This window comes from Neodiprion pinetum, chromosome 7 (assembly GCF_021155775.2).
Source record: "Neodiprion pinetum isolate iyNeoPine1 chromosome 7, iyNeoPine1.2, whole genome shotgun sequence".
NCBI lineage: Eukaryota > Metazoa > Arthropoda > Insecta > Hymenoptera > Diprionidae > Neodiprion > Neodiprion pinetum.
Window position 1 is genome coordinate 1,292,133 of NC_060238.1, and position 25,552 is coordinate 1,317,684.

The 25,552-nt window shown below is 43.8% G+C and overlaps 4 protein-coding genes across 9 annotated transcripts in view; 3 read left to right on the forward strand and 1 right to left on the reverse strand.

Annotated features, from left to right (window-relative positions):
• Nucleotides 1-129: 129 nt before the first annotated feature.
• On the forward strand, nt 130-18,220 carry LOC124223915 (titin homolog). Of its 2 annotated transcripts, XR_011177639.1 has the most exons (10): nt 130-1,145; nt 2,288-3,224; nt 3,617-14,215; nt 14,637-14,843; nt 14,942-15,061; nt 15,152-15,409; nt 15,511-15,627; nt 15,702-15,773; nt 15,870-16,192; nt 18,074-18,220. XR_011177639.1 is itself a non-coding variant. In XM_046636302.2 (9 exons), exons 2-9 carry the CDS (start codon nt 2,328-2,330, stop codon nt 15,951-15,953), a joined length of 12,354 nt encoding a protein of 4,117 aa, XP_046492258.1. In that variant the 5' UTR covers nt 130-1,145; nt 2,288-2,327; the 3' UTR covers nt 15,954-16,614. The 2 variants fall into 2 exon arrangements, 1 of the variants encoding a protein (XP_046492258.1); XM_046636302.2 differs by lacking the exon at nt 18,074-18,220 and having other exon boundaries at nt 15,870-16,614.
• Nucleotides 17,322-24,813, reverse strand: pic (DNA damage-binding protein pic). Of its 3 annotated transcripts, XR_011177640.1 has the most exons (7): nt 24,178-24,813; nt 23,884-24,032; nt 20,330-23,052; nt 19,859-20,255; nt 19,637-19,734; nt 18,655-18,755; nt 17,322-18,430 (listed from the first exon to the last, which is right to left on the reverse strand). XR_011177640.1 is itself a non-coding variant. In XM_046636305.2 (6 exons), exons 1-5 carry the CDS (start codon nt 24,245-24,247, stop codon nt 19,651-19,653), a joined length of 3,423 nt encoding a protein of 1,140 aa, XP_046492261.1. In that variant the 5' UTR covers nt 24,248-24,813; the 3' UTR covers nt 18,528-18,755; nt 19,637-19,650. The 3 variants fall into 3 exon arrangements, 2 of the variants coding, with proteins under 2 accessions (XP_046492261.1, XP_046492260.1); XM_046636305.2 differs by lacking the exon at nt 17,322-18,430 and having other exon boundaries at nt 18,528-18,755; XM_046636304.2 differs by lacking the exons at nt 17,322-18,430; nt 18,655-18,755 and having other exon boundaries at nt 19,197-19,734; nt 24,178-24,812.
• On the forward strand, nt 18,216-19,108 carry LOC124223959 (ADP-ribosylation factor-like protein 16). Its single transcript, XM_046636408.2, has 2 exons — nt 18,216-18,422; nt 18,788-19,108. The coding sequence occupies exons 1-2, from the start codon at nt 18,216-18,218 to the stop codon at nt 19,106-19,108; spliced, it is 528 nt and encodes a 175-aa protein (XP_046492364.1).
• Snap25 (Synaptosomal-associated protein 25kDa) overlaps nt 21,876-25,552 on the forward strand; it is a 44,417-nt gene continuing 40,740 nt past the window's right edge. For all 3 annotated transcript variants that reach the window (XM_046636402.2, XM_069137779.1, XM_046636403.2), the window contains exons 1-3: nt 21,876-21,994; nt 22,105-22,314; nt 24,771-25,164. The gene's annotated coding sequence lies outside the window, so the exon portion shown is untranslated. The remainder of the gene's footprint in view (nt 21,995-22,104; nt 22,315-24,770; nt 25,165-25,552) is intronic.

A 25,552-nucleotide genomic window follows, 5' to 3' on the forward strand; every position in this document is an offset into this window, starting at 1 on the left:
GTTATTATTCATTTTGTGTTGTTCAGTTGTATTCCATATTCGATTTACTGTACCAGAGCGTACTTTGTAAGGTTTTTCCGATTTATATGGGTTTGAAGATTGTGTAAAAGCCAATGTATCGCGCGGTTAAGTTCAGTCAACGCCTGTGAGTAAGGTTTCAGTTTTGAATTCGCGCCATTCACGTGTCGTGACGTTACTAATCCGCGACGTGACGTCATTGTACGTGAGGTTATCATCATAGTCTGATAAGCGGGGGCGTAACTAGCGAATATTTTGGCATCATGAAGTCAGAATGTAAAAAAATAACGAAAATCGAGATACTCAACCGAACTGAAGAAAACAAATTGATTATTCATCAGATTCAACGTACGCAGGAGAATCCGAGAACTAATTATCAAGATACTATGCATATGTCAGATGTAATAGAAGGAAACTATAGAAGAAACTTTGCGTAGGCGGGCAGCTTCGCACTGTTTCGAGAAAGCTCGCTCACGCTGAAAAGCTCGCAAGAAATACACGTGCGCAAACAAACGAGCAGTTGACCGGAAAAAAAAGAAACGAAGAAATCTAAAACGTACCCAACTGTACCAATAAATATAACGGATAAAAAAAAAAATTGCAATCGGGATTATTGTGTCATAATCAGGCAGCAGCGCAACATGGCGACGCTGCCTGCAAGCGCCGAGACAACAAACCGATCGTCGGCCAAGTTCTCATCTATTGTTGAATTACAATTGAGGAAACGACTTATTCACGTTGCTCAGGGTTTTTCAGTTTTCTGTTGATAGCAACCCGCGCATCATCAGTTCGTATTGACTGTTGTTTTCACCCTCGCCTGCCCATCGCTACTCGTCGTTGTCGTCGTCGTGGTTGATTTCGCGGTTGGTGTCTGCTCGTGCACCCCGGACACGAATCCACAGGCTCACACAGCTGCGGTCCTGCGTGTAAATAAAGCGAAAAGTCCAGGGATAACGAGACGGGAATCGCTTCACCGTCTGCGACAGCTGTGGCCGACGCTGACTTGCCTCGAGGACAACGGGGCCTCGGACGAGCGAGTTTATCACTATTGAAACACACCCCCATTGGCCCTGATTACGCTGGACGAAGACGACCGTCTGCAGAGCTGCCTACGCTTAAGCAATCAGGTTAGGGCTAAGAGAAATTCGACTGCCACGAACTACGAACCAAGACTTTCCTGACTTCCTTGACCCTTCGTCGTCGCCCACCTCGGGCGTACGGACGACGTTTGCCCAACCTAACCTAACCCTAACCTATAAGTGGTGAAACGGAGGCTGGCAGTCAAAAGGATTAAAATTATTCAGTCATTTAGTAAAGGTATCGACGTCTCAAAAAACGTCTACAATGTACATTTTTTTTCGTCAACTGACATTCGTGTTTTATCGATGCTTGCACTTCCTTTACTTTCATCCGTTCATTTCTTATCATCTTCTCTCTCGTTTTTCCTCTTCTGTATTTAGATTGTTTCTGGTTGTTTGATTTGCCCACGCTGAAGCTGTTGGGATATACATGCGAGGTTATGTGTTATTTCAAAATTTGTTTTCGCTATGACAGTTCTGCATATTTTAGTGGGCGGAGAGAATGAAGTAAAAGCATCGCAATGCACTGGTTGAATCTTTACAAGGGGCGGTTACACCCGTTGATTCAGGTAGACAATGAAAATGTCTTACAGGGCTGATGATTTATTTTCTTGAATAACATTTTACACCGAATGTAATGCCGAAAACCACAGAAAAATTGACGTTATAATTTCATGTTTTCGAATTCGTAATTTCAGAAATAATGAAGGTATCGCTAAATGCATACCTTTGCTTTTCAAAAATATCAGTTTAAACTAAACTCTGTTGTTACAACTTTCAAAGTGTCTTTTCGGAAATCTCAGCCCTTTTATTTTAGTTTGTAATGATATTTTGAAAAAATAAGGGTATGGATTTTGCCATATGCTCATTATTTCTAAATTGAACAATTCAAAAATGTATGAATATAAGGTTGATATCTCTGCGCTTGTCGGCGTTGCATTCGATGTTATAAGTTACCTGAATCACTTACTAGAATCAATGGGTGTACCCTACCCTTAATAACATAAATTTGAAGAGTGCTTATTTCTTACTCGTTCGTAACGTTATTTATGACACCTCAATAATTCAATAGTGTAAAGTTTTTTTAGTTAGCCAATCTTAGTTCCATTCCCTGTACCATTTCTGGTTTAATATAGTTCCCTACCTTGATACTTTTAACCAAGTAGCGTAACCATTTATTAATCCCACAGGATGTGATTCCACGACAGTCGCTGCAGAACGGCGATCACAATGAGCGGTAGGGGGTTTAGAGGAAGGGGACCGGCACTGCGCGGTCGTCGCGGAATGGCTGGCGGCGTTGGCGGGCTGCATAATCCGCGGCCAAACTTCAACCAGCAAAGGAGAGACGGTCATGGTCCTATGAGAAATTACTGGAACGATCGTTCACTTCCTCCGTGGCGACAGATGAATGGCATGCCACCGCCTCAACGGCCGCAGTTTCCCATCTATGAATCTCACCATTATAGAGGGCAGCCACAGTTTTGTCCAGGTCCCGGCCACAGAGGTAGGGGCAACAATCAGCGGATGCTAGGAGACAGAGGCATGAGGCGGGGGATGCCGCCACATCCTCCTGGCTTTAGCGGCATGGGAATGATTAGGTCACGACCACCGGAGCCGACGCGTTTTCCCCCATTGGGTTCAGAGGAAGAACGACAGCAGAAGATTGCGGAAACAGCGGATAAACTAAAGCAGAAACTTTCCACGCTCACTGTCAGTAGTAGCACTGGAGTTAACTTTTGGGAAGATGATTTTGAGTCTGCAGGATTCTCCAAATCTAACGAGGAAGATGACACTATCCTTAATAAGGGCATACCGGAGCTCAGGCACGAACCTCCAGAGCTTAATCTAACTGTCAAAGACCTCAAAGATATTGGTAGGGTAGATCCGGACTCTTCCATAAACTCCTATGAGCACGCGGAACGCTCAGCTTACCGGGAGGAAGATGGACTTACGATTGGTGACCGTGGGAGAGAGCCTGAGCCCTTTGACAGTAATACAAGTTCCGAGTATTTTGTCAATGACAAATCCACCGCTCGATATTGCGGGGATATTGGGACTGAAGGACCAACAGATGTGCGGAAAGAAAGCACAATTCAAAATGAGCAGATGGGCTGCGGATTTGACCAGGTAAGAGATGGGTGTGAGGTAAAGTGGGATTTGCCATAAAGGCTGGAATTCCGCAAAACTTTGAGGTGTCAAGAAATTTTTCGAATCAAGCATAGATGAGGGAAATTTGAGGAAATATTGGAAATTAATACGTAATAATGATGGGCTGAACCTTGTTATAATCTAGTGCTGTGATCCATGGTTAATGTACCAATTTTTCATTTTATTTTTTTGTTTGAAACCTTGATACTGAATATCATATTTCACGACTCACCTTTAATTTTTGTGAGGTGGTAAATGTAATGCGATGACAGTGGTGTATTGGACTTTGATACTGAAGATTTAAATAGGCTTACTTTAATAGTGAATAAATACTCAGGAAAAGGATGTGAACTAATGAATCGATCTTACAGGTTGATTTTGCGCACTTGGATCATAGTCAGAGTCGGGGTCGAGATACCTCGTCGCCGAAAGCGATGGAGGACACGACGCGGTTCCAGAATGAAAAAGATTCGGAGCAGCAACAGAAGGCGTCACAAATTCATCACGAACCACATTCCGTCGCCAAGGAGCAACCGGATCAGCTGAAAAAGGTGCGAGAAAAGTTGCGCGAAGTAATAGAGAACGAGCAAAGAGGAGAAGGAGGAAGAGGAAGAAGATTTGAATCAGAGAGAAATATCGGGCAGCAAACAGACACTAGGATGGGTTTTCAGCTGGACATAGGGCCGCGTCTCCAGTCCGAAATTGGTTCGGATTTTCATCCAGGATCGCGTCCAACTTTGCAGCGTTTTCAGAGCCCGCCTCGTTTCCGGCCACCGTTCCGTCCTGAGCACGAGACGCAGTCGAATTTCAGGCCTGCAGTTCAGCCGACACGGTTTGATCAACCCAACTTCAGCATGGGGCCGAGATTCCAGAGGCCGCAAATGATGCACTCGGAATTCAGCAACAGGCCTGCACCCAGGATGGGATCTGGGGATCGCGATATCCGAATGGGCTTTGATCCATCCGGTCCACCGCCTGGGTTTAATGCCGGCCCCTTCTTCAACCGGAGCGAGCTGCCGCCGAAGTTCATGATTCCTGGTGGACAAAACAGTCAACAACCGCCTTTGGGATTTTTCCCCGCAGGCCCGATATCCGGATTCGTCGGTCAGGACAAGGAGCCTCCCTTCGGTTCAGGCATTGTATCTTCGCCGCCGGTTTCTGATTTTTCGCAAATCGGTTACACCCAAATCTCGCATATACACATGACGCAGGGTCCAGGTTACATCCCCGTCGTCAATGGAAGCTTCAACCCTGTCATTCCGCTTACCAACACCGCCTCGGGCATAATTCCGCAGTTTCCAGTGTCTGCCGTGCCTTCTACCTCAGCTTCCAATTCTCCGGACGAACCTCGAGTCGTAATTAACCCAATGCCGATAGCTATCGAGGCCCTTGATATTCAGCCTCCACCTCCACCTCCGTCTCCACCCAAAGAGAAACGCGAAACGTGTCAGCTGACTGAGAAAAAATTACTTAAACCAGCGGAAGATCAGCAGATTAGGCAGAACCCGACATCCAACATGAACGACGAACTCGAGGACATGCAGGAGGCACTTGAATTTGCTAAACAGTTCATGAATATGAACACTGATGCGGAGGAGAAGGAAGAAAGAAACGAGGAGGGCGAAAAGACACAAAAAACGCAAGAAGACAGTGGAAAATCTGATGGGCCAATGCTGGTTGAACTGCCACCAACCATTTCTCAGGTGCAACCGCCTCCTCCGCGTGAACCTGTCACTAGCGAGAAGCAAGAAAGCAAGGAGTCGAAGACAAAGAATATTGAGACGTCCAGCAAACAAGTCAGGCAGGAAATCGTATTGAATAAATATGCCGGTAATGAGAGTTTAGTCTTAGACAACAAGTCGCTCATGAACGAACTGCCCAGACCAAAAGTCGCGTTCAATGTCAATTCGACAATAAAGAAAATAACGCAAATCGAAGAGTGGAAAACTCAGCAGGTTGAACCGATTGTTCAATCAAGTTCTAGTCAAAGTCGTCGATTGAAGTTGTCTGAATCTTCGACTTCTCCTCTTGCTGTTAGAGACGAATCAAAGGGCACCAAAAAAGAGTGTGTACTCATCCTCAATCCTGTAGACGACAGACGAGATGTCAAAGATAGGGAACAGCGTGATAACCAGAAAAATAAAAGACGACATAGAGAAGAGGGGAGACGTGGCGAGAGGAAAAGTTCTTCGAGGAATTCTTCGAGGAATTCTTCAACGTCGCCGAGCACGGTTTCGGCTGATGGTTTCAGAGACAGTTCGCCTAGTCAGCTGGTTCTTACGAAGTCGGCCCACCAGAGCAGCCCCAAAGAAACAGCGAACGACCGAGTTGATGCGGCCAGTCTAAAGATACGCGCGTCAACCTCAAAGACTTCAGGGAATTCGCTGCTGGCTTCAACAGTCGACGCTAACTGGAAAGACAAGGTGATAAATCAGTTTTTGAAGATGAGCAAAAATGACATATGCAACATGGTGAACAGTTCTGGCCTGAGGAAATTCGACATCGCGATGAAGCGGCTGGTCAAAGAGCGCAAGTACTCCTTGTCTCAGGAGAGGAGATCCTCAGCCGACGACGCGGTCAAGGGGTACGACATGTCACGTGAAGAGTTCATGAGCCAACTGAGCGCAATGCTTGACCCGAGCGCCACTGTTGACGTGAAGAATTTACCTGCCAAGTTCATTCAGCATCTCAGTGAGGTGCTGAAACTGGACGTTGAGTCGCATCTGAACGATGGGGCTGAATTGACTGTGGAAAACGACAACCCGCTAGATGGCTTGGATTCGGCTGAGGTAAACAGAGAAAATGAAAACGAGGGTAATAATTTGCTTGACAATCACCCAGAGACGCCGAGCTTCGAACAATTTCTTGGCTCCGATGTTAATCCAGGGCCGGATTATTCTACCGACGATACTTTCGCTCTTAGTACTAAATCTGAGCTATGTTCAAACCCAGAGACGCATGTTACTACTGACATTGGTCATATGCTTACCGACTCTCACGACAGTGGTAGCAATCCGGCCAACGATGATAGTTTACCAAATATGGCAGCTATAGACGATATATTCTCCGCAGGAATCGCCAGGGCAAAGCTGGGCCAAAAATCTGCCAATCGCATCACGGAGGAAAATAGCTTGGATAAAGCTGACATGGATTTTTCATCCAAAGGTGGATTTCTCAGAGCAAGGAACTTGAGGACGATGCAAGCATCACCTCCACACGTTCTCATCAACGATATATTTACTCTAAAACCGGACGACAGTTTGCCAGTATCATTACAAGATACATTTCAGACAAGCATTGAGTCTGGCGCTGAGGGGTGGAACAGAAAAAAACGACAGAACCCTGACACGTTCAGGAATTTGACTAAGGAAGAGTGGGAGGCAAGATGCGCAGAGAAGGATATTGCATCTTCGAGCAAAACAAGTTCTCCAAGGGGCACGGGAAGCCCTAGAGCACTGAGTTTGAAGTCTAACAGATCTACGAGAAATCAGTCGCCCCCAACGCCGGTGAGAGAAACAAGTACTCGCAGCTCAAGCGCCACTCAAGGCAGGCAGACAGATAGCAATGACTCAGAGGATAGTAGCAGCGGTTGGAGCAGCGATTCAAGCGACAGCGAACACTCGTTGCATGGCACGCCAAACGTGTCGAAATTGCTGCGTGTGATAAAGGAACGCGAGAAACGAGCCAAGAACAGAAGCCTGAACGAAACAATTAGGGACGAAGTTAATTCCGAAATAGAACGTGAGAAATACAAGGATAGGGAACGACAGAGGGAGCGGAGGATGAGAAAACGCGAGAAAAGTAAGAGGAAGAGAGAGCGCAAAGGGAAAAAGAAGAAGCGGAAGCACAAGAAACGGGACATTGAAAAGCATGAGCAAACAGAAGAGGAATTGATCGTTCCCAAGGTCGAGGTGAGCTCTATGGATGTGATAATTAAGGAAGAACCTGAGTTTGAAGAGCAAGAAACGGTAAGCAAAAAATTCAATAGTACTGAAAAAGATCATCCTGTTATGAACAAATTGAGCAGGTCCGCTCCTGAGGAACAGACACATGTGCAGCATCAGAATGCAATCCCTAAACGGTTGGACAGTGGTTTAAATAGTCAAAAAGCACCCAGCCGTCAGAAATCCGTAACCTGTCCAATGACACAAAAATCGACTGGTGAAGTTAAGGCTAACAAAGCACCACCACCTTCTGTTCCCAATGTGAATGTAACGCCATCACCTGATGTCGACACTGTAAAAAAGGCCCTGACACCAGCCGTTAACGTTGTGAAACTAACACGAGCACCTGCTATTGACTCTGTAAAAAAAGCACCATTACCTACAGTGAAATTGACACCGTTACCTGCTGTTGACACTGTAAAAAAAGCACTGCTGCCAGCCAATAATGCTGTGAAAATATCACCATCACCTGCTCTTGTGACTGTAAAAAAAGCACCGCCAACAGCTGTCAACGTTGTAAAACTGGCACGTTCATCAGCTGTTGATACTGTAAAAAAAGCGCCACTGTCAGCCATTAACGCTGCGAAAGTAACACCAGTACCTGCTGTTGCCACTATAAAAGAAGCATCGCCGTCATCTGTTGGTATTGCTAAAGAAGCGGCACTGCCAGTCGTCGACGTTACACATAAGGCACCGGTGTGTGTTGCTGACAACGGAAAAGAAGCCCCCAAGGTTTTATCGACATTGGAAAAGTTGAGGAAAAATACTGAGAGCGGGAGCTGGCCGTCTCTTCCGGAAATTCCTCTGGTAAACGTGCGACTAGTAGACATTAAACACACTGTGAATCAGCTGAAAAAATCTGGAGCTAAGAAGATTAACATACAGGCCTACAAAGCTCGAAAGTTGCAAGGTGACACCGAGAAACAGGAGAAAGCTAACGAAGTTGAAACGTGTCCTGCGCCACCGGCTCATGATTCACCCAGTTGCCCAAAGTCAAGCGGTGAGCTGGTGTGTGATGTGAAAACCAACGAGAAGGTTGATGGTCTGAAAGGTCCGAGAATCAAAACTCAGGATGATGGGACAGAAAAAAATTCTACCAACATCGTTAAGTCCGAATTGACGGAGTCTCAGGCTGCACATGCTCAGGGTCCGTTACGGCGGCGTATTTTACGGAGAGGGACTTGTTGCGCAGAAAAATTAGGGGTGGAAAAAATGGCAACGGAGAAAACAAAGCAGAAGAAAAAGGCAGAGGCTACAGAACAGAAAAAAAATCAGAAAACAATGGAAGAACAACAAGTCAATGATGAGAATGAGAAGGAAATTGACAGGAAAGACTCAAAGAACGACTCAAGGGACAGAGAGGCATCTTTGTCAAATGAGGAGAGGTGTAAGAAGATGAAAGAATCCGAAGATAAGTTGCGAAGTCACTTGGTTCAAGAAAAGAGGTGTGACTCTCCCAAACCGCAGGATAAGTTTCCATCGAGTTCAGCACAGCAAAAGAATAATTTTATCATTGAATCAAGTAACGCCGAATTGGATAAACTCAGCACCAAAAAGATTAATGAAAAAAGTGATGTACAATTCTCCAAGGATCAGAAAGACCTCTCAGAAACTAAACAAGTTGGCAAAAGGTTGGTAAGAAGGCGGTCCAGGGCTAGTAGCGAACAACGTAACCCGGTGATTATTTTGGAAAAGATAACAACTGAGCAAAAAAAAGAGAACATCGAACACCTTAAAATGACAGAAGCTCCAGCAAAGCATGCTGAAGTACCTGCTGTAAGTGAAACGGGTGAAAAATTGCAAGTGCCAGAAGTGGCAACAGGTGAAAGTGGAAGTTTGTCTTCCGATAAACAATTAACAAGAATCGAGTCTAGAGCTAGTAGCGAACAACTTAGCCCAGTAATTATTTTGGATAACATAGCTACTGAGCAAAAGAAGGAGAACATTGAACACCTTGAAATGACAAAGAATCTGGCAAAGGATGCTGGAACACCTACCGTAAGTGAAACAGGTGAAAAATTGCTACTACCAGAAGTGGTAGCAGGCAAAAGGGAAAATCCGACTCCCGACAAACAATTAGAAAGGGTCGAGCCTAGAGTTAGCAGTGAACAACATAGCTCAATGTTCATTTTGGACAAGATGACAACAGAGCAAAATGAAGCGGAGAATATTAAACACCTCGAAATCATAGAGAATGTCGAAGCACTTGTCGTGACTGAAGTGACCGAAGGCTCAGCGGCGCATCAAGTGATAGCACCTGAGATTGCGGAACCAATTCCTGAAGAACAATTCGCAAGGATCGAGCCTAGAGTTGAAAACGAACGACACAGTCCAGTTCTTATTTTGGATAAAATAGTGACTGAGCAAGAACAGGAGGAGAATATTAAACATATCGAAACCACAGAGAATCTGGAAAAGAAAGCTGAAACACCTGCTGTACATGAAGAGGCTGAAATATTGGAAGTGCCAAAAGTGGTAGTAGATGGGGGTGCAAAACTGATTCCAGAAAACATTGAAACAGTGATGAGTGTCACCGATCCATTGCCTCAGGTAGAAACGGAAGCTGATGAGGCTGTAGTTTGTGAAGAACAAGTGCTGACGGAAGTGGAAACTCGGAGTGTAGACTATACGAAGAACGATTTACAGACCGAGAATCTGCGAGAAAGCATTGAGAAAGATTTGAGCATTACGGAAGATCCTGTGATTCAGAATGTGGCAACAAGTACCGCTGCAGTTGAACGAGAGATGAGAATATCGACCGAATCAAATGTGACAGATGAAGCAGAACATGTTATAGACGCAACAGATAATGTGATAGACTTGCCTGAGACACAGGAAGAACTTCTGAGGCACGAAGCTGAGAAAATAATGCTGGTATCGAACCAGCTTGATGGCGACGAGCTTGATCCCACCGAATCGCGCGACAACGACGTGAGAACGGTAGTTAATGATCTAATACAGGAAGTAGTTTCTCGTCTGGAAATATTGAGTGACGAGACTGAAACTGAGACAATAATTGCAACCTCCTCAATGGTGGAAATTGCGGCTGAACTGTCAGAACTATCAGAGTATGGTGCACTGGATTTGAAATCTCCGGAACCACCTGAGAGCCCACTGAAGGGTTTCTCGGAGGATTCGATAAACAGCAGCTTACTGGGAAAACGCAAACTGGTTCAATCGGTGCTGGAAATAACGGAAGATTTTATATCGAGTAAGCGGTGCAAAGACATCGATGAAATCATGTTGTCAATGATCAGAGAGAGTGGAAGCTGCACAGAGGTGATTGTCTCTTCAGATTCTGGGGAGCTCGGCGATTCCGCGTTGAAGATTAACGAAGGTGTTGAATTGGGATCGACTATAGAGGAGGAAAATCAGCATATGTCCGATGCAGCAATTGCTCACGGCAATGGCGAAATCTGTCAGGGACCTGGGACGCCTTCCGGTGACACTCTTTCACTTGGCAGTTCGATAGACCTTGACAATAGCGAATTCATTGTACTGTCAGAGATATTGTCAGATGATAACTTTCCTCGTGAGGAAAATGAGTTTGACGAAACTGAACCAGAAGGTCAAAAGCAGGGTGGAAAAATAAATTGCTCAGAAGACACGTCCGGGAAAGTAGTAAAAGAGCACGTGGAAGCGCAGGAAAATACAGAGGTTCTTAGGAAATCTCTCAAGGAGAAGGAAGAACTAGAAGCGATCCTCTGGGACCTGACGGAATCTTCGCATCCTGCCATTGTCAAAGATCTTAGTCCATCAATAGAATTAGAAATAACTTCATCGCGTGAAATTTGCGATACGCAACAGCCAGCTGACAAGTGCAATCAAACACCGTCCGTAGAGCAAATTTTCGAATCGAATGAGCCTGTGGAAGATCTTGTGAAGGATAAAGACGCGGGCGAAGTTTTAAACTGCGATTCGCATTCAAAAATAATTCAGAACACAGAGAATGACGAATGCATTAGAGGTAACGACTCCGCCACTCCTGATGTTAGTGATGATAAAATTACCAAAACGGACAAGAACGTTTTGTCCAGTGAAAACACCAGCAGCAGTAAGCACTTACACGGTGTTAAACGCAGGCACGGAATGAAGCATAAAAAGCAAAAGAAACTGGCAGTTATTGGAGAAAAGAAGATAAGAGATATGCTGAAGGAGGAGGAATTGGTAACCATTGTTAAAAAAGTACAAACGAAAGAAAGTGTCATGGCAAGAATGGTGGAAATCGATTTGGAGGTACATAAATTAATGTCAGAAAAAATGAAGTTATATGAAATGCTAAAAAGTGGCGATCTGCCGGTTGAGCAGAGTTCAGCTAGCACGAAAGGATTCGCCGAGCCTCTGTTGGACAACACGAGCACTTCTCATCGAAAATCCGACACTCATACAGGGAGGAAAGAGTGCAGTCGAACTCCTGACAGGCAGGAGTCTACTTCCAAAGCGAGAACAGAATCTCCGCAACCACGGTCCGAAACTTGTACAGGAAAAAGGGAGTGCAGCAGAAACTCCAGAGAGTGTGAATCAAGTTCCAAGACAAGATCAGTGTCACCGCACGCTAAATCTGCCAAGAGTGTTGTTAGCTCTGCTGCAAAGGATGATACTAGTCGTCGCGACGATAGCGAAACAATCACGGTGTTCAAAAAGAAGAAAAAGAAGAAGAAGCGAAATCAAGAGAAGCGCGAAAGGTTGACTAGGCATAGTGGTATCACTGCCGATAATGAGTGTAAATCGTCTCGGGTTAGAAAAGAGTTGCCTGACAAGCAGGTTGATTCAAAAACCTTGATCACGAAGGGAAAAGGTGACAAGAAGAGCAATTCCAGTCATAGCAGTAAACACAATGAGGTAAAAAACTTGAACTTGAGTTTGCGGTCCGAAGAACGCGAGAGTAAAAGTGTAGAGTTTACTAAGACTACGGAAAAAAATCCTGTGGCAGAAGGCCAATCTGCAGCTGGACAAAGGAGCAGAAGATCTCAGCACAACAGGGAATCAAGGCGAAAGGCAGACAGAGCTGCTGGCCTTAAAGATGATCAGTCCAAGAAAAAAGAGCAGCTGCAGGAGGCAACTCATGAAACTAAATTGCGGAGCAGAACTATCTGCGAATCTCTAAACAGTGCTGTAGAAAAACAGGATAGTAGTCAGGTTTCCGAAGCGATGGTAAGCAAGGGGAGCAGAAAGAGTTTCAGTGTACCGCCGCCGGCCAAAAAGCCTGAGAAACGGGAAAAAACTGTGACGAGAGTTCGTCGAAGAGTTATTTTTACCAAGGGTAGAAAGGGTCGATTAAAAAGAGCTCCTAAACCGCGGGAGTACAGCCCCAACGTTTTGTCGGCATCCGAGGATGAGATACCCCTAAATTTACTCTACGTTAAAATATCCCCGAAGAAGCACAGAAATTCTTCCAACATAGTTCGTAGTACAAGCACAAAATTGCCAGACACTAAATCTAATCCAGTTATCGACCATCTTCAGGAGGCGATAGACGCAGTGGCCGAAGGCAAGATCGATGAATACCAACAGTCGGGTAAAAGCAACGTTGTTGAAGTTCCCAAGACCACTGCAACAAAAGTCGATGTTCCGAAGGTCATTCATCAAGTTCTACCTGATGCGAGTATTCAATGTGAGGTTCATCCATTGGCAGCGGATCGGCCGAGTTGTGACGAGACCTCAGTACAAAACAACTGTGAGGAAGAACCAAGAAAGCTTCAGAGTCTGAATGAAATTGAAACAGCTATCGGAGCGATTGCGAGAAAGTTGCAAACACCAATTCTTCAGTCTGATAATAATTCGCCAACAGCGAGAGTCTTAGAGATTTCTCTAAAGAATAGCGGTGGAATTGATGTGATCGAGACGAACCAATGCAGAGGGAACACAGTGGGTAGCAAGGGCGGGGTGAATCAATTTTTACCATCAGAGCAGTCCTGCAACGAGAGCGGGGTTGCAATTGCGTCATTGAACCCGATGGTCGATATCCCGGACTTTGTGAAAGATGAATCTAGAATTATGCCGCCCGATCCCGATTTGGGTAGAAATTCTATATGCCGTAATTTGGGAATAGAGAAGGACTTGGACAACCTCGACTCCATGCTCGAAACGGTAAGCTGCAATGTGGAGAAGGAAGTCGAAGTTTCTTCGAGTGCTGTCACCAGGGGAAAGCGGAAAAGGATGGCCAGCACGGACCGAGGACCTGGTGGTAATGCTCTTCCTAAAAAAAGGAGCGCTATCACCAGGTTAGAGATGATGAGCTGCTATGTGTGCCTGACCGATTGCAACAAGTACACCGATCTTAAGAATAGCTTACTGAAAACAGGCTCTCGTCGAAGCTCCAGAATATCTAATGCTGGATCAGACAGATCCGTCGAGCAAACACCTCAGCAGAAATTAAATACCGCCGGTCCCTTTTGCATTGAAAGCGCAATGGAGTGCGACGTCAGGACGGCCAAATCAAACAGCCCATTCTCTCTGCAACCTACCTCCAGTGCCGAGCCTACTGCTGCAACAGAATGTCCAGACAAGTCGCTTGCCAGGCATCGTCAGCCTATCGATGGTGAAATCGACATTGGCGAGATGGAGCGGCATTCCCAGTGCGACAACGAGGAGCTTTCGGTAATCGAAATTCAAAGATCGACAATGACCGAGGGTGGAAGTCGTCCGGCATCAACACCTTTGAAACTAGCCGCCAACGTTGCTCGAAGATACAACCCCACATATTTTAATTCTTCTGGAAGAAGTTCGGTCGTTCTTGAAAAATCGACTCAAGAACAACAGAGTAAACTCAGACCACGTTCCAAGTCTGTTATCAACATTGCAGATTTAAGAGCGGACTGGGACGAACCTAGTCTTGAAGAGACTGACAGTACAATCGAGCAAACGTCTGCACCTGTTAAAGAGAAACCAGACACAGGCCTGAACCAGGACGAGATTCAAATAGTCAGGGAAACTGGAAATGAGCGGACGGAGAACGAAGTCCAAGAGGTTGAACTGCCTAGGATACAGTACAGCGTTCACAAGGGACCAATACTTGAGGTCAAGGTACGTAATGACACGTTATTTTGATCGAATTAAAATTTAATTAAAAAATTAGTAATAAATATGTGTAATATAGGTATAATGTTTATGTAAAGTTAATTTTACAAAATGAATATGAGGTAGAATAAGTCCAACGTGAGTTTATAAGATATTTTTCTTATGAAATGAACGAGCCTGTGGATTTACTTATACTACCAACGCTAGAGATTATAGTGATTTATTGTACTCATACAAAAACTTTACGATTCCATAAAGATCTTATCGAATTTTCATATAATTCATATTATATATTTCATTCTGTTCAATGAATGCCTAAAATTCATATCTGATCATGCGACATAATATTTTTGTGATTACGTATTGCCTGTAAAGCCATTTTCGACAAATGAAACATAAATAAAATAAAATGACACGACCTTTCCAGGTGTTCGGTGATTCGATTCTTGCCGCCAGCGAAGACGGGGTTATATACCGATATAGTCAGACCTGCAATGGGATTCTCAACACTTATGAGGGCCACAGAGCGGCGGTGACGTGTATGTATGTTCTGGGTGTGGGTGGCATGGAGATTGTGAGGGATTGGCTGTTCTCTGGTTCCTTGGACGGGTCGCTTCGGTGTTTTGACATAAAGGTGTGTGTCATTGAACGTTCTCTGCACATATATTCCATTCACAACAACTCTTTAGAAACGTATGATGATAAACTGATTGTGCGTTGAAATATTTATAGACGAGCGTGCAGATTCGAGGTGCCGCAGACGTTCGAAGCCCGATCCAGTGCATGGATCAGGCGTGGGGAGTGATTTACCTTGGCACCAAATCGGGCTATGTCTTTCGCTTCAATATAAAGGTGAAGAATCAGGTTGTCAGTAGTAATTCTGGTCTAGCACTAATCACCTGTTCAAAGTAAGACGATGACACGCAACGTTTCTTGTTACAGTCTCATACTTTTAAAAGTGATGAAATAAAGTTCTCTGAGGAGGCGGTACTCGCTTTAAAAGCAACGACAGAGGGTCCGCGTCGAGTCCTAATTGCGGCATCCAGAAGCCAGCCAATAACGATAAGAGATGCACTGAGTGGTCTCTTCCTTAGAACGATAAGCGGTAACAGAAGTTATACTGTTTACAGCCTTATGATGGAGAGTAATTTGGTTTACTGCGGAACCAGCAGCACTGCATTGCCAGTTTTTGACTTCATCGTGAGTAGTGCTGTTCCCCAAAGAAAAACAATTATTTTCTCCTTGTCCAAGAATTTTTCGTAACAATATCGCGTAAACTTTCTAAATCGATTCAATTTTAGAACGGATCACAAGTCGAGCTGTATAACGCAGGACCTGGCATTGTGTGCATGAGGATGTACAAACGATTGCTTTTCGCTGGATGTTACGATGGCAATATTTACGTATTCGACACTAAGGTGGGAATAGCTAGATTGGTATTGTGATATTAAGTTGCAACACAAACGAAGTGATTGTATGCATTTATTTACAGGAGCGGAGACTCGTCTGCAGCATACCTGGGCCAGGAAACATGCTGCTGAGTATGGATATCGTGAAGAATAAGGTAAAGCTATTGCATTTCAAATCGTTTTGTTTATTAATTGTCCAAAAAGAGTCGATTGAATCAATTCAGATTTGACATTTTTCACTTGTGTGCCAGATTGTAGCGGGTAGCAAAGATCGAAGATTGCATATGTGGCAGATGCCGGATCAAGTGCAAGCAATACTGGCGACAAGAACGTAACGTAAAGCTTACTATTAAGTATGTGAATCTAGTCAATGGATGCAACTAAAAAGAGAAGCTAGTTGGTAAAATAAAATATGAATTGGTCAGACAATGAAGCGCTGCTAACTACGTGACGAACATAAAGGATTAAAAAAAAAATAAAAATATTTGATACACAGACATGATTAGGGAGAGTCAGCGAGCGTTGCCATTCGCCAGGGAACGAGTACCAAGGAATCGAGTACTCTGGACCATAAGTATGTACAACATCACGATAAACCGTATGCAAATACTATACTTACGTATAATACAATATACGTATATACGTATTGTGTTATATGTCTAAAATAATGAAAAATTATAGTAATTGAAAACGCGTTGATTTAGTCGTGAATTTCAGATTTATAATGAGTGTAATAAGTACACGATGTCTACTGTACAATGCTAATTTAAGTGAAACTCCCTTCACGCGTGAATATGTATATGCGTACGTACATATGCAGCTACGGATATGTTATGTACTGTGTTATAGTCATTTGGCGATAGTGTAACATACTTGTATATATCTATACATAGAATTAAAACAGTAATAACATTATCTAAATAATACATATATCATAAAATGTTATAATAATGATTATTTGTAAAGAGTCGTTTTCATTTATAATTATAGTATTACACAACCAGATTCTCGGTACCGCGTTCTTTATGAATTTTTGACAAACGGGAGATATAAAATAAAAAAATTAAAATTAGGTATGTTAAGAGAAACAAAAATCGACAAACTCACCTCGTGACAATTAGACTGATGACATTCACGAGGATGTCGACGAGTTTAACTCTACTAAGCTAACTAAAAATGTTGATATATGTATGTAATGCTATTGTAATTAAGTCTAGATTATTATAGAAATAATACGAAAATCGCAAGATCGAAGGAACGGGTACGTAAACGTACGAGAGAAAAAAAAACGAATCACATGAAAAATGCGAAAATGTATCATTTTCGCGAAAGTCGTTGCAATTTCAATCATTTTTATCTGCCTATCTGTTGCCAATAATTTTCTTATTCCATTAAGAATAATGTTTTGTTTGCCTGGTCAGTTGAACGGGCAGTCGTTTTTTCTACATGTTGATTATTGTATATTATTCTTATTATTATTATTATTACCACCATTATTATTATTATCGTTGTTGTTGTTATTGTTGTTGGACGACATTTTTTTCATTCTCGGTATCCACGAGTCATCTTTACAAAATACTTAATCAAGATTATACATACAAATACCGTAGATAGTTCATTTGTTGCGACTAAAAAATATTATATTAATATAATAATTATTGTAATGAAAACTGAATGTTTTAATGGATTTTTTTTCCAACGAGGAAAAATTAAAAAAATAAAAAAAATCTCACAGAGCCAACCCTTTGGCTGCAGGAGAATGAGTGAAATAAAAAAATAAAACAATTGAGAAAATAAAAATACAGCGGACGTATTTCGTGCAAATGATGAATTTTGAAACGCCTAGGTCATCGTTTTTTTCTGCAATCCGTGTACAGTAGTAATAGATTAGTAATAGTACTTATAGAATTGTATGACGTATATTAATGAATAATTACGTGATAAGAATGAAAAAATCCAAATTTCTTTGATAAGAAAACAAAAAAAGAAAAAAAAAACCTGGACTCAATCGAGAATAGACGAAAATTGAGTACAAAAAAAGCATAAACTCTCGCCGTTCATCGTGCAAGCAAAAGGGTTAAATTTTTTGTAAGCGTAATATTACCGTAATTCTCAGATGTATATAGATATTATATCGTTTCCTCTTCCTCTTCTGCAGAATTGTTGTTTGTGTAAATGATTGTGCAACAAAATATAGTAATAATAATAACAACAACACGACAGTTGATAGTCGGATGAATAATGATAGTAAAGAAAATAAAAATGAATAAATATATAAAATTGAAAAACAAGTAATGGAAAGGAAAAAAAAACTGATTGTTTAAAACTCGTCGAGCGTACAAATTTGTGGCACGTACTTTATATACACTCATGCGTATGATCTTAAGGAGGAAAAAAGAAATACAAGTACAAAAAATTCTTAATCGTTATTTTTCTAACTTTTGTTTCCGAATAGAAAATCCATGATTCCCATCCGATCTGTTAAATTTGGATTAAAAGAAAAGGCACTTCATCGCCCTGGCAACAGCAAGGCATTTTAATGATCCAACAATTGGCTATAGGCACTTCACCTCACTTCACCTTTGTCGCTGAGCGCAATGTATCTCTGCCTGGGTCCTGAGAGGTCAGGCAAAACTCTTCTGATGAAATCCTTGCAAGGAGAGGACATCGATGAGGCAACGCAAACTGTACCAACCAACGGTACTAACATGTTTACAATCCGCAACGACGACGGTCATTTTGAGGCAGTGATCAGAGAACTTGGCGGAAGCATGGCGCCGATATGGAAACACTATTTCACCAGGGTGAGAAGCTGGCAGTGTTTTGAACCCAGGTTTTACAGTTGATAAATGAAATGGAAAAAAAAAAAGATACATGAATCTTTGTTTATAACGCATAATATCTAATTTATTCTATGTATTGTGCATAACTTCGGCAGCCTTTTTTTCTTTGTTTATTTTTTTTTTTTTTGTTTTTTAACACAATAGTCATATTTATCATAATGGTATATTTACAAAATTATTATCTCTATCTAACTTTTTATTCTGTTTCTCGTTTTTGTCTTCTAAAAAGTCTTCTAAACGCTCCTGCAGGATAGGAAAAGAAAAAAAAAAAAAAAAACAATCGTTGCAACAAATCTGTAACAGAAAGAAACTGGTTTTCATTCAAGGTACGCAAGATTATCTACGTCGTCGACACGAGTAACCTCTGTCAGATTAGCGCGGCTGGAGTGTTGCTCTATTCGCTGTTAGTCGAGCCATCATTAAAAAATGTGAAAATTGCCTTGGTTCTTGCTAAAATGGATCTCTCTTATCGGCAAATGAGGAACGAGGCGCTTCTTATGCTCCAACTGACCAGATTACGGAAAGAAATCACTCAGGAGATCACGGTCTTTGAGACAAGCGCGATGACTGGGGAAGGAATTGAGAAGCTAAGACAGTGGATATTTGACCCTGACACAATCAAGGCTGCGATTGCTGCCAACATGTAGAGAGAAGTATACCGAACAAGGAACGAGAGGAAAGAAATAGTACACAAAAAACAAGTAAACGTAGATATAGAAAAACAAAAAACGTCGATTAAAAATAAATTACATGTTTATTCACGTGTTGTGCAGGGATAAGTACAGAAAGAGGGAAGAGGAAAGACGATTTTCAATCATCAATATACAATCAATTTTCGTTTTTCTTGTTATCGTTGTTATCTCTTTACATTATCCGATCCGTGTCTCAGCGTTCATGATTCTGGGTACTAGTGCGTAGCGTCATGTCTATCTGGCTAGGAAGATGCGTGCATGTTGTGTAACGGGAATGGAAAAGGTAAACAAAGGAAAAGAAATGGCCAAAACAACACCTCGACGCATCCGTGACTCGCAAGTCACAGCCAGATTCGACGATGAGAATTGCGTCAAGTTCATTCTGAGAACCCAGAGTTCTGACATGCTCGTTTATCCGCACCCGATCAACGCTTGCGTAGCGCGGGGATGAAAATTCAAGGTATTCACGCATCAAATACATGCCTGTCTCCAGGAGCCTAGTGTATCCTCGTTAGGTCTTCTACGATTTTCACGAGATCGTCCACCGTCGCGTCTTTTTTCATTCCGCTGCCGTCGTCGATCTGTAATAGAAGACAAGTTTGAAGAATATTTCATCGCTGTAAAGAAGTAAAATTGTTCTACATTTTTAATTGGATTGACGACCCGTGAAGATATGGTCCTTTATTTTGGTTGGACCTAACTTACCTGGAGGCCCATGGCAACTTCGGCCATTTTATCGCGGCTCAGGTCGAGGAAGCTTTCGATTAGATCACCATCGACAAAGCCCTCGCAGGGTTCCATCTTCAAATCTGTGTTGAAGCTCCTCCAGAAACTATGCTCTATTTTACCAACACTTTTTATAACCGTCGTCAAACGATCTTCCAAATTGTGCAGAAAATCGTAGAAGCCTGATGGAATCTGAGTAACAAGACCAATGGCGCCGCCCACCGTTCCGAACAGGACACAGCCCTGAGTCGGTGTGCTGGATTCTCCCAGGTGCTGCATGACCAGGGAACCGTGTCTAAAGACGTTCACCATATCGCCCAAGTGGAACTGTCCGACTTCCTGCATCTGCTGCCTCTCCTCCTCAGACGTAGCTGCACTGAAATTTCAATTGAAATAAGAATTTAGCGAGTCGTTCCTCTGTTTTACACCCTTGCTTTGAGATTCGCCCACCTGTCTTTCTGGCAGACGAACAAATTGAAGCAGTTCTCAGCTCCTAGGAAAGTGTCGTCGTCTAGTATCTCGATGCTTGTCATCCAGTTGGGACTGTAGTCTCTAGCTATCTCTTCAAAACTGCCTTCTAGCGTTTTGTACTGAAGCAATGTCAGCGAGCGCATTAGATCGCCGACGAGCACAAAGTCCCCTTTGGTCTTGAGGAAGAGCGCGATGATGTTGTTGAAGTGGCTGCACTCCAGTCTGAGCTCCTTCTCGGCGGTCCACTCGAACAATCTTACGGTGCTGTTGATGCTGGCCAACAACTTGCCGTTGAATTCAACCAGTGAGTAGCAAGCGCCTTTTATCTCCTTCTCCGTGACCTGCGTCAGCTTGCCATCGTTCCAGTGGTACAACAGTATCCTTCCTGTCTTTGGCTCGGACTCGTCTGGATTGATGAAGGCGGTACCAACGACGAAGTACGAAGTCGGGTCCTCACCGAGCTTCGTTGATATCAGTGACATTGCGTATTCGGTCGGCCTCAGCGTGTGAGCATGGAGAACTTCGAAAGTGTGTTGGTCGATTATCAGTAGATTATGGACCTCTATCTCCTGCCCAATGTCACTGGCCGTGTGTCCAGGCTTGTTGTGCGACGCTATGTGGCTGCTACTGGACGTTGACGCAACCTGTGTGGATGCGGACGATCTGACAATGCTGACACCGCTGCTCTCCTGCATGTCTACCCGCATCGTGATAACACCGAAAGTCTGCGAAGTCTCCTGGTACGCGATCCTTCTTGGTGACTCGCCGAGTGGCACCGTTCTTATGTGGAGCTTCTGGATTTCATCTATCGTACCGATTGTAACAGTGCTGTCCGTGGCCAGGGCTAGACTGTCTGGGTAAGCCTCGGCGTTGAGCGAACACATATGGTTCACCTCCTTCAGGTTGACGTTGCTGAAGACTAGCTTGTGGTTCGAAGAATATATCACCGTGGGACGGTCAGAGCAGGCGAACACGTTAGTCGTCGAAAGGGATCTGAATGTCCTCAGGACCGTGGGCTGTGTGCCGAGGGTGACCTTCTTCTTGTCGGACAGAATACCGTTCTGTTTTTGAAGCGTAAAGTAGTACATGCTGCCGTCACCTAGCGCGCATAGCAGATAGGTGTTTCCCTCGAAGCAGGTCATCAGGATCGATCTGGGGATTATTTCCCCACCTAGGAGCTCTTTGTTCATTTCCTCGAGGTCCGGCAGGGTGAGAATTCTCACCGATATGTCAGTCCACAGTCCGACAGCCACGATCTTAGCCTCTAAGTTTCCGTCCAGCGGGGAAATGTCCAGACAGGCAACCTCGTGCTGCAGAGCGACTGACCCTTTTGGGACGATCTGAGAGGACACTATTTCCATGTAAAACAAATCATTTCCAGTGGCGCAGAGGACCTGCGTACCATTGCACGCGACAACGCTAATGGTCCTGTTGTTCTCGGGCTTCCACTCGGACACAATGGGATTTGCGGTGTTGGTAATCAGCCTGGCGGAGGTCGGCGTTATCTGGATGAAAGTCTCGGCCGTCACATTGCCTGTGTGGAAGGTCTGTTCGTCGGAAACGAAGCCAGGAATCTCGGTCTCTTCCACCTCCTCGTCATTCAGTGTCAGTATCCGTGTCTGCCCGACAAATGAAAGCACCAAGGTATTGTCGCAACTGCTCCCCCCCATCTTCAGTGCCCACATGCCCTTTATGCCAGGCAGATCTATGCTAGCGTGCTCCTGAATACCAATTCCGTTCCTTATTATCCTCAGAGATCCCTCTTTGAAGGCACCCGAACACGTGACCATTTGTCCCTGGCCCTGCCGCTCCAGGTCTACGACAGCCATGTCGACGATTGGCGCTAAGTTGGTGAATATCTCTATCGGCACGCAGTAGGAGCCGTTCTCATCTGCCTTTGTGACCAGCTTGACGAGCTGCGAGTCACCTAGACGGCTGCCGATGAAAATGACACCATTGTCGAGGTAAGTGATGCACTCGGGGATGCTAATCTCACCTAGTACCTCGACTTTCAAGTCCTTGACAACCATTGTCCCGTCAGCCTTTTTCTCTTGCTCTAAGAACAGCATGAACAAATGCCCTGCCATGTCTCCTAGTAGATACCGAAGCCCCTGGTTGTCGACCTTGGTGTAGCACGTGATTGTACTCTGTTTTATTACCGGCGGAACTACCGCGACGTACGTTGTCCCGTCATGGTAGAGGATGCTCTCCTGGCCGATTATGATCGCACCGCAAATGGGCGAGGGGACCGGAATCACCATCATAGCTTCTCGTTCGACGTTATCCTGTTTCCAGGGTATTTTTACGAACTCTTTGTCTCTCAGCGATATCTCGTGAGTTTTGACATGCCGCCCATTTATGTCCTGATAGATTAGAATCAACGTTGGGTTTGAGCAGCCGTGCAGAAAATTTACGTCCTGAACTTGCAGTTCCTCCATTCTAATCGAAGATGCCTTAAGCTCTGGGTTGTCCTTGTCCAGAGGTATTATCTTGAATAATCCATCATAGAGTCTCAGTCCTATTACTCGTGCCTTTGGGTCTATCACCGCCTTTATTCCTGTTTCTGAAGCCTTCCCAATTCTGTCCGCTACGTTCCCATGTGCCTTTGTTATTATCTCTATGTCTTCGCCTTCGCCTATGCATTCGAGTATCATGGCGTTGTATCGAGTTGTCAGGAGAAATAGCAAATCCTTCTTCTCGTGCTGTTGTTTTCGGGATAGAGAATAAAGAGAGCGGTAAGATCGGAGCTCTTATAGGGTGAAAGGAAATTATTTAAGTTTCTTCTTCTGAAGTGTGGCTGATTGGATTTCTGGTTTCATCGATTGCATTGTATTATAGAAGGGTACAATTATCGTATTAATAGTAACAGCATCAACAGAGCAGATAGTGTTATTGTTTATGTTGACAATAAAGTTTAAACAAAAGTCGAGGTGATGGTGCACGCTCCACTCAGAGTTATTAGTGAAAGGATTAAATTTGAAGAGATTGTTATAAAAATCTCCAGTCTGTACTACTTAAATGTTTCAATTATACAATAGGTAATTTCATAGATGAATTAAAAACTTTCTTAGATAGTAATGTGAATCTTGAGGACCATTACATTGTAGGTGATGTTAATATAAATATATTAGAAATGAATAATTACACTGGTAAATATTTAAATAACTGTCTCTAATTACGCTATTCACCTCTGATCAATACAGTCAGGAGACCGGTTGCAACTCTGAGGGATCATGTATCAATCATATTATGGCAAAATCAAATATAGTGCATAAAGCGGTTAAAATTACACAAATTACTGAACATTGTGCCATTTCAACTGCATTAAAATTAAATGTAACAAATGATATGAATGAAGTTAAAACAATGCTCAATTTTAATATACGCGCGCCTTTGGTATCCGTGATAGGGTCTACTATACTCGATACTATGTTTTTATAGTGGAATGCAATAAATAAGTAAACGAGAAATGTATGAGAGAAGAGTTATATATGCTAAGGCAACGCGGTAATCAGCGTTGTTCATAACCTCACCGGCGGTCTGAAGAACTTGATTACGGCGATTTTTCCGTAGATCCCGACTTCTTTGAGGGGTCGCAGACCCTCGGGGGTGACGAGGTGGATCTCGAGCCGCATATTCTTTGCCAGAATGAGGTTGAGGTCGGTCGGAGATGTGAAGTTACCTGGGTGTTGAAGGGCAGCATGTTTATTACCTCAGTCGTTCGAAGAACGTTGAAAGTGAATGGGGTCAAGACAAATCGGCGTTGAATAAATGATACGAGTATATTTATTGTTCTCAAATCCAACACATAGTTCTATAATACTCACCGGTCACGCAAGCCGTTACCGCAGTTGGCTTTTGGGCCGTAACTACGTAGTGATGGGCCATTATTTTCATAATATTCTCTGTTAGTCTCTTGATTCCAGATTACGAAAATCTTGCTATTTACCACAAGTTATTCACAGCTCGTGTCTTCGGCTAGTCCGATGATTCTCCCTGTGTTTTTCGCAACATAACATAACCAACCCTTGCGCGTTACACCGAGTTTGCCGTCTCTTCGACGCTTCTCGGAACCACCGCCAGATGCTGCAACTAACTTTTTAATTTATGGGTGTCTTTTATTTACCAACTTTCGGAAAGGAAAGGTTAACCATCAAAGCTACTGATTGACCGATTCTTTAATGCTGACCCATCAGATGAGTTTTTTAGTTATTTTATTTTCAAACTCTGACAAATAAAACTGCCATCAGCAATCGTTTATCTATTTTGCGTTGCCGAGTTCGTGACTATTATAGCTCTGCTTTAGTCCTAGGGAATTTGTAGCTCGTCCAGATGAACTCCGTCTAATTTCGGAACGCAACCTGAAACAAATGCTACATATCTCCTAGGCCAACTGCTACCAACGTAATTTTTTTTGCAGGGGAAACCACCAAACGCTTCGATCGGATTTTGGAACACATCGTTGTTCAGATGTTTCACCGGTTCCAACATTCGGCGTCAGTTGCTGCTGCGGTTCGCGTGTTTGAATCCGACACAGTTCCGCGGCCAATATCGATGCGGAGCTGTCGATAGAGTCGCGAAACGATCGATCGACCCGCACCGACTTCCGGTTGTCAGACCGCTGAGCCAGCGCAGAGTGGCGACTTGGTAGTTCGCGGCAGGTGCAGTGCAGTGTGTGCGTCTGTCAGTCGTGCGGCTCGTAGTGATAAAACAGTTAGTGCCCCTCGCCGCTGGCTGGTCCTTGACAACGCAGGAGGAGGATCTCTTCCCCGACAACATTCTGGAGACCGTCAACTTTACGATCGGCGATTCCGGTGAGTAAAACCCGACAGTATTCCTTCGCAAATATACACCCACCGACAAGTAATTTTTCACGCGATATTATCTATCCTGCCTACGAAGTGCGAGGTTCGAGTGGGCGGGGATGTCTCCGTGTGGTACCCCCCCCTCTCCACCCCCCCCCCCCCCCCGCCTTGCCCATTCCTTCTCCGCTATCGATTTTCCAGCTAACGAACTTGTGTCTGGCGATTTTATGCCGCGAGGCAAACAGTTCCCGTTGACTTAAATCACTCCTTATCTACCCGCAGAATCGCCTTCTTCCCCACAATGATAACAGGCCTTACGTCTCACATGCTGCATCTGCACGCGTGTTTTCTACTCAACTCGTCGTCGCGGTTTTATTGCTAGCCGGTAAAGCCGACG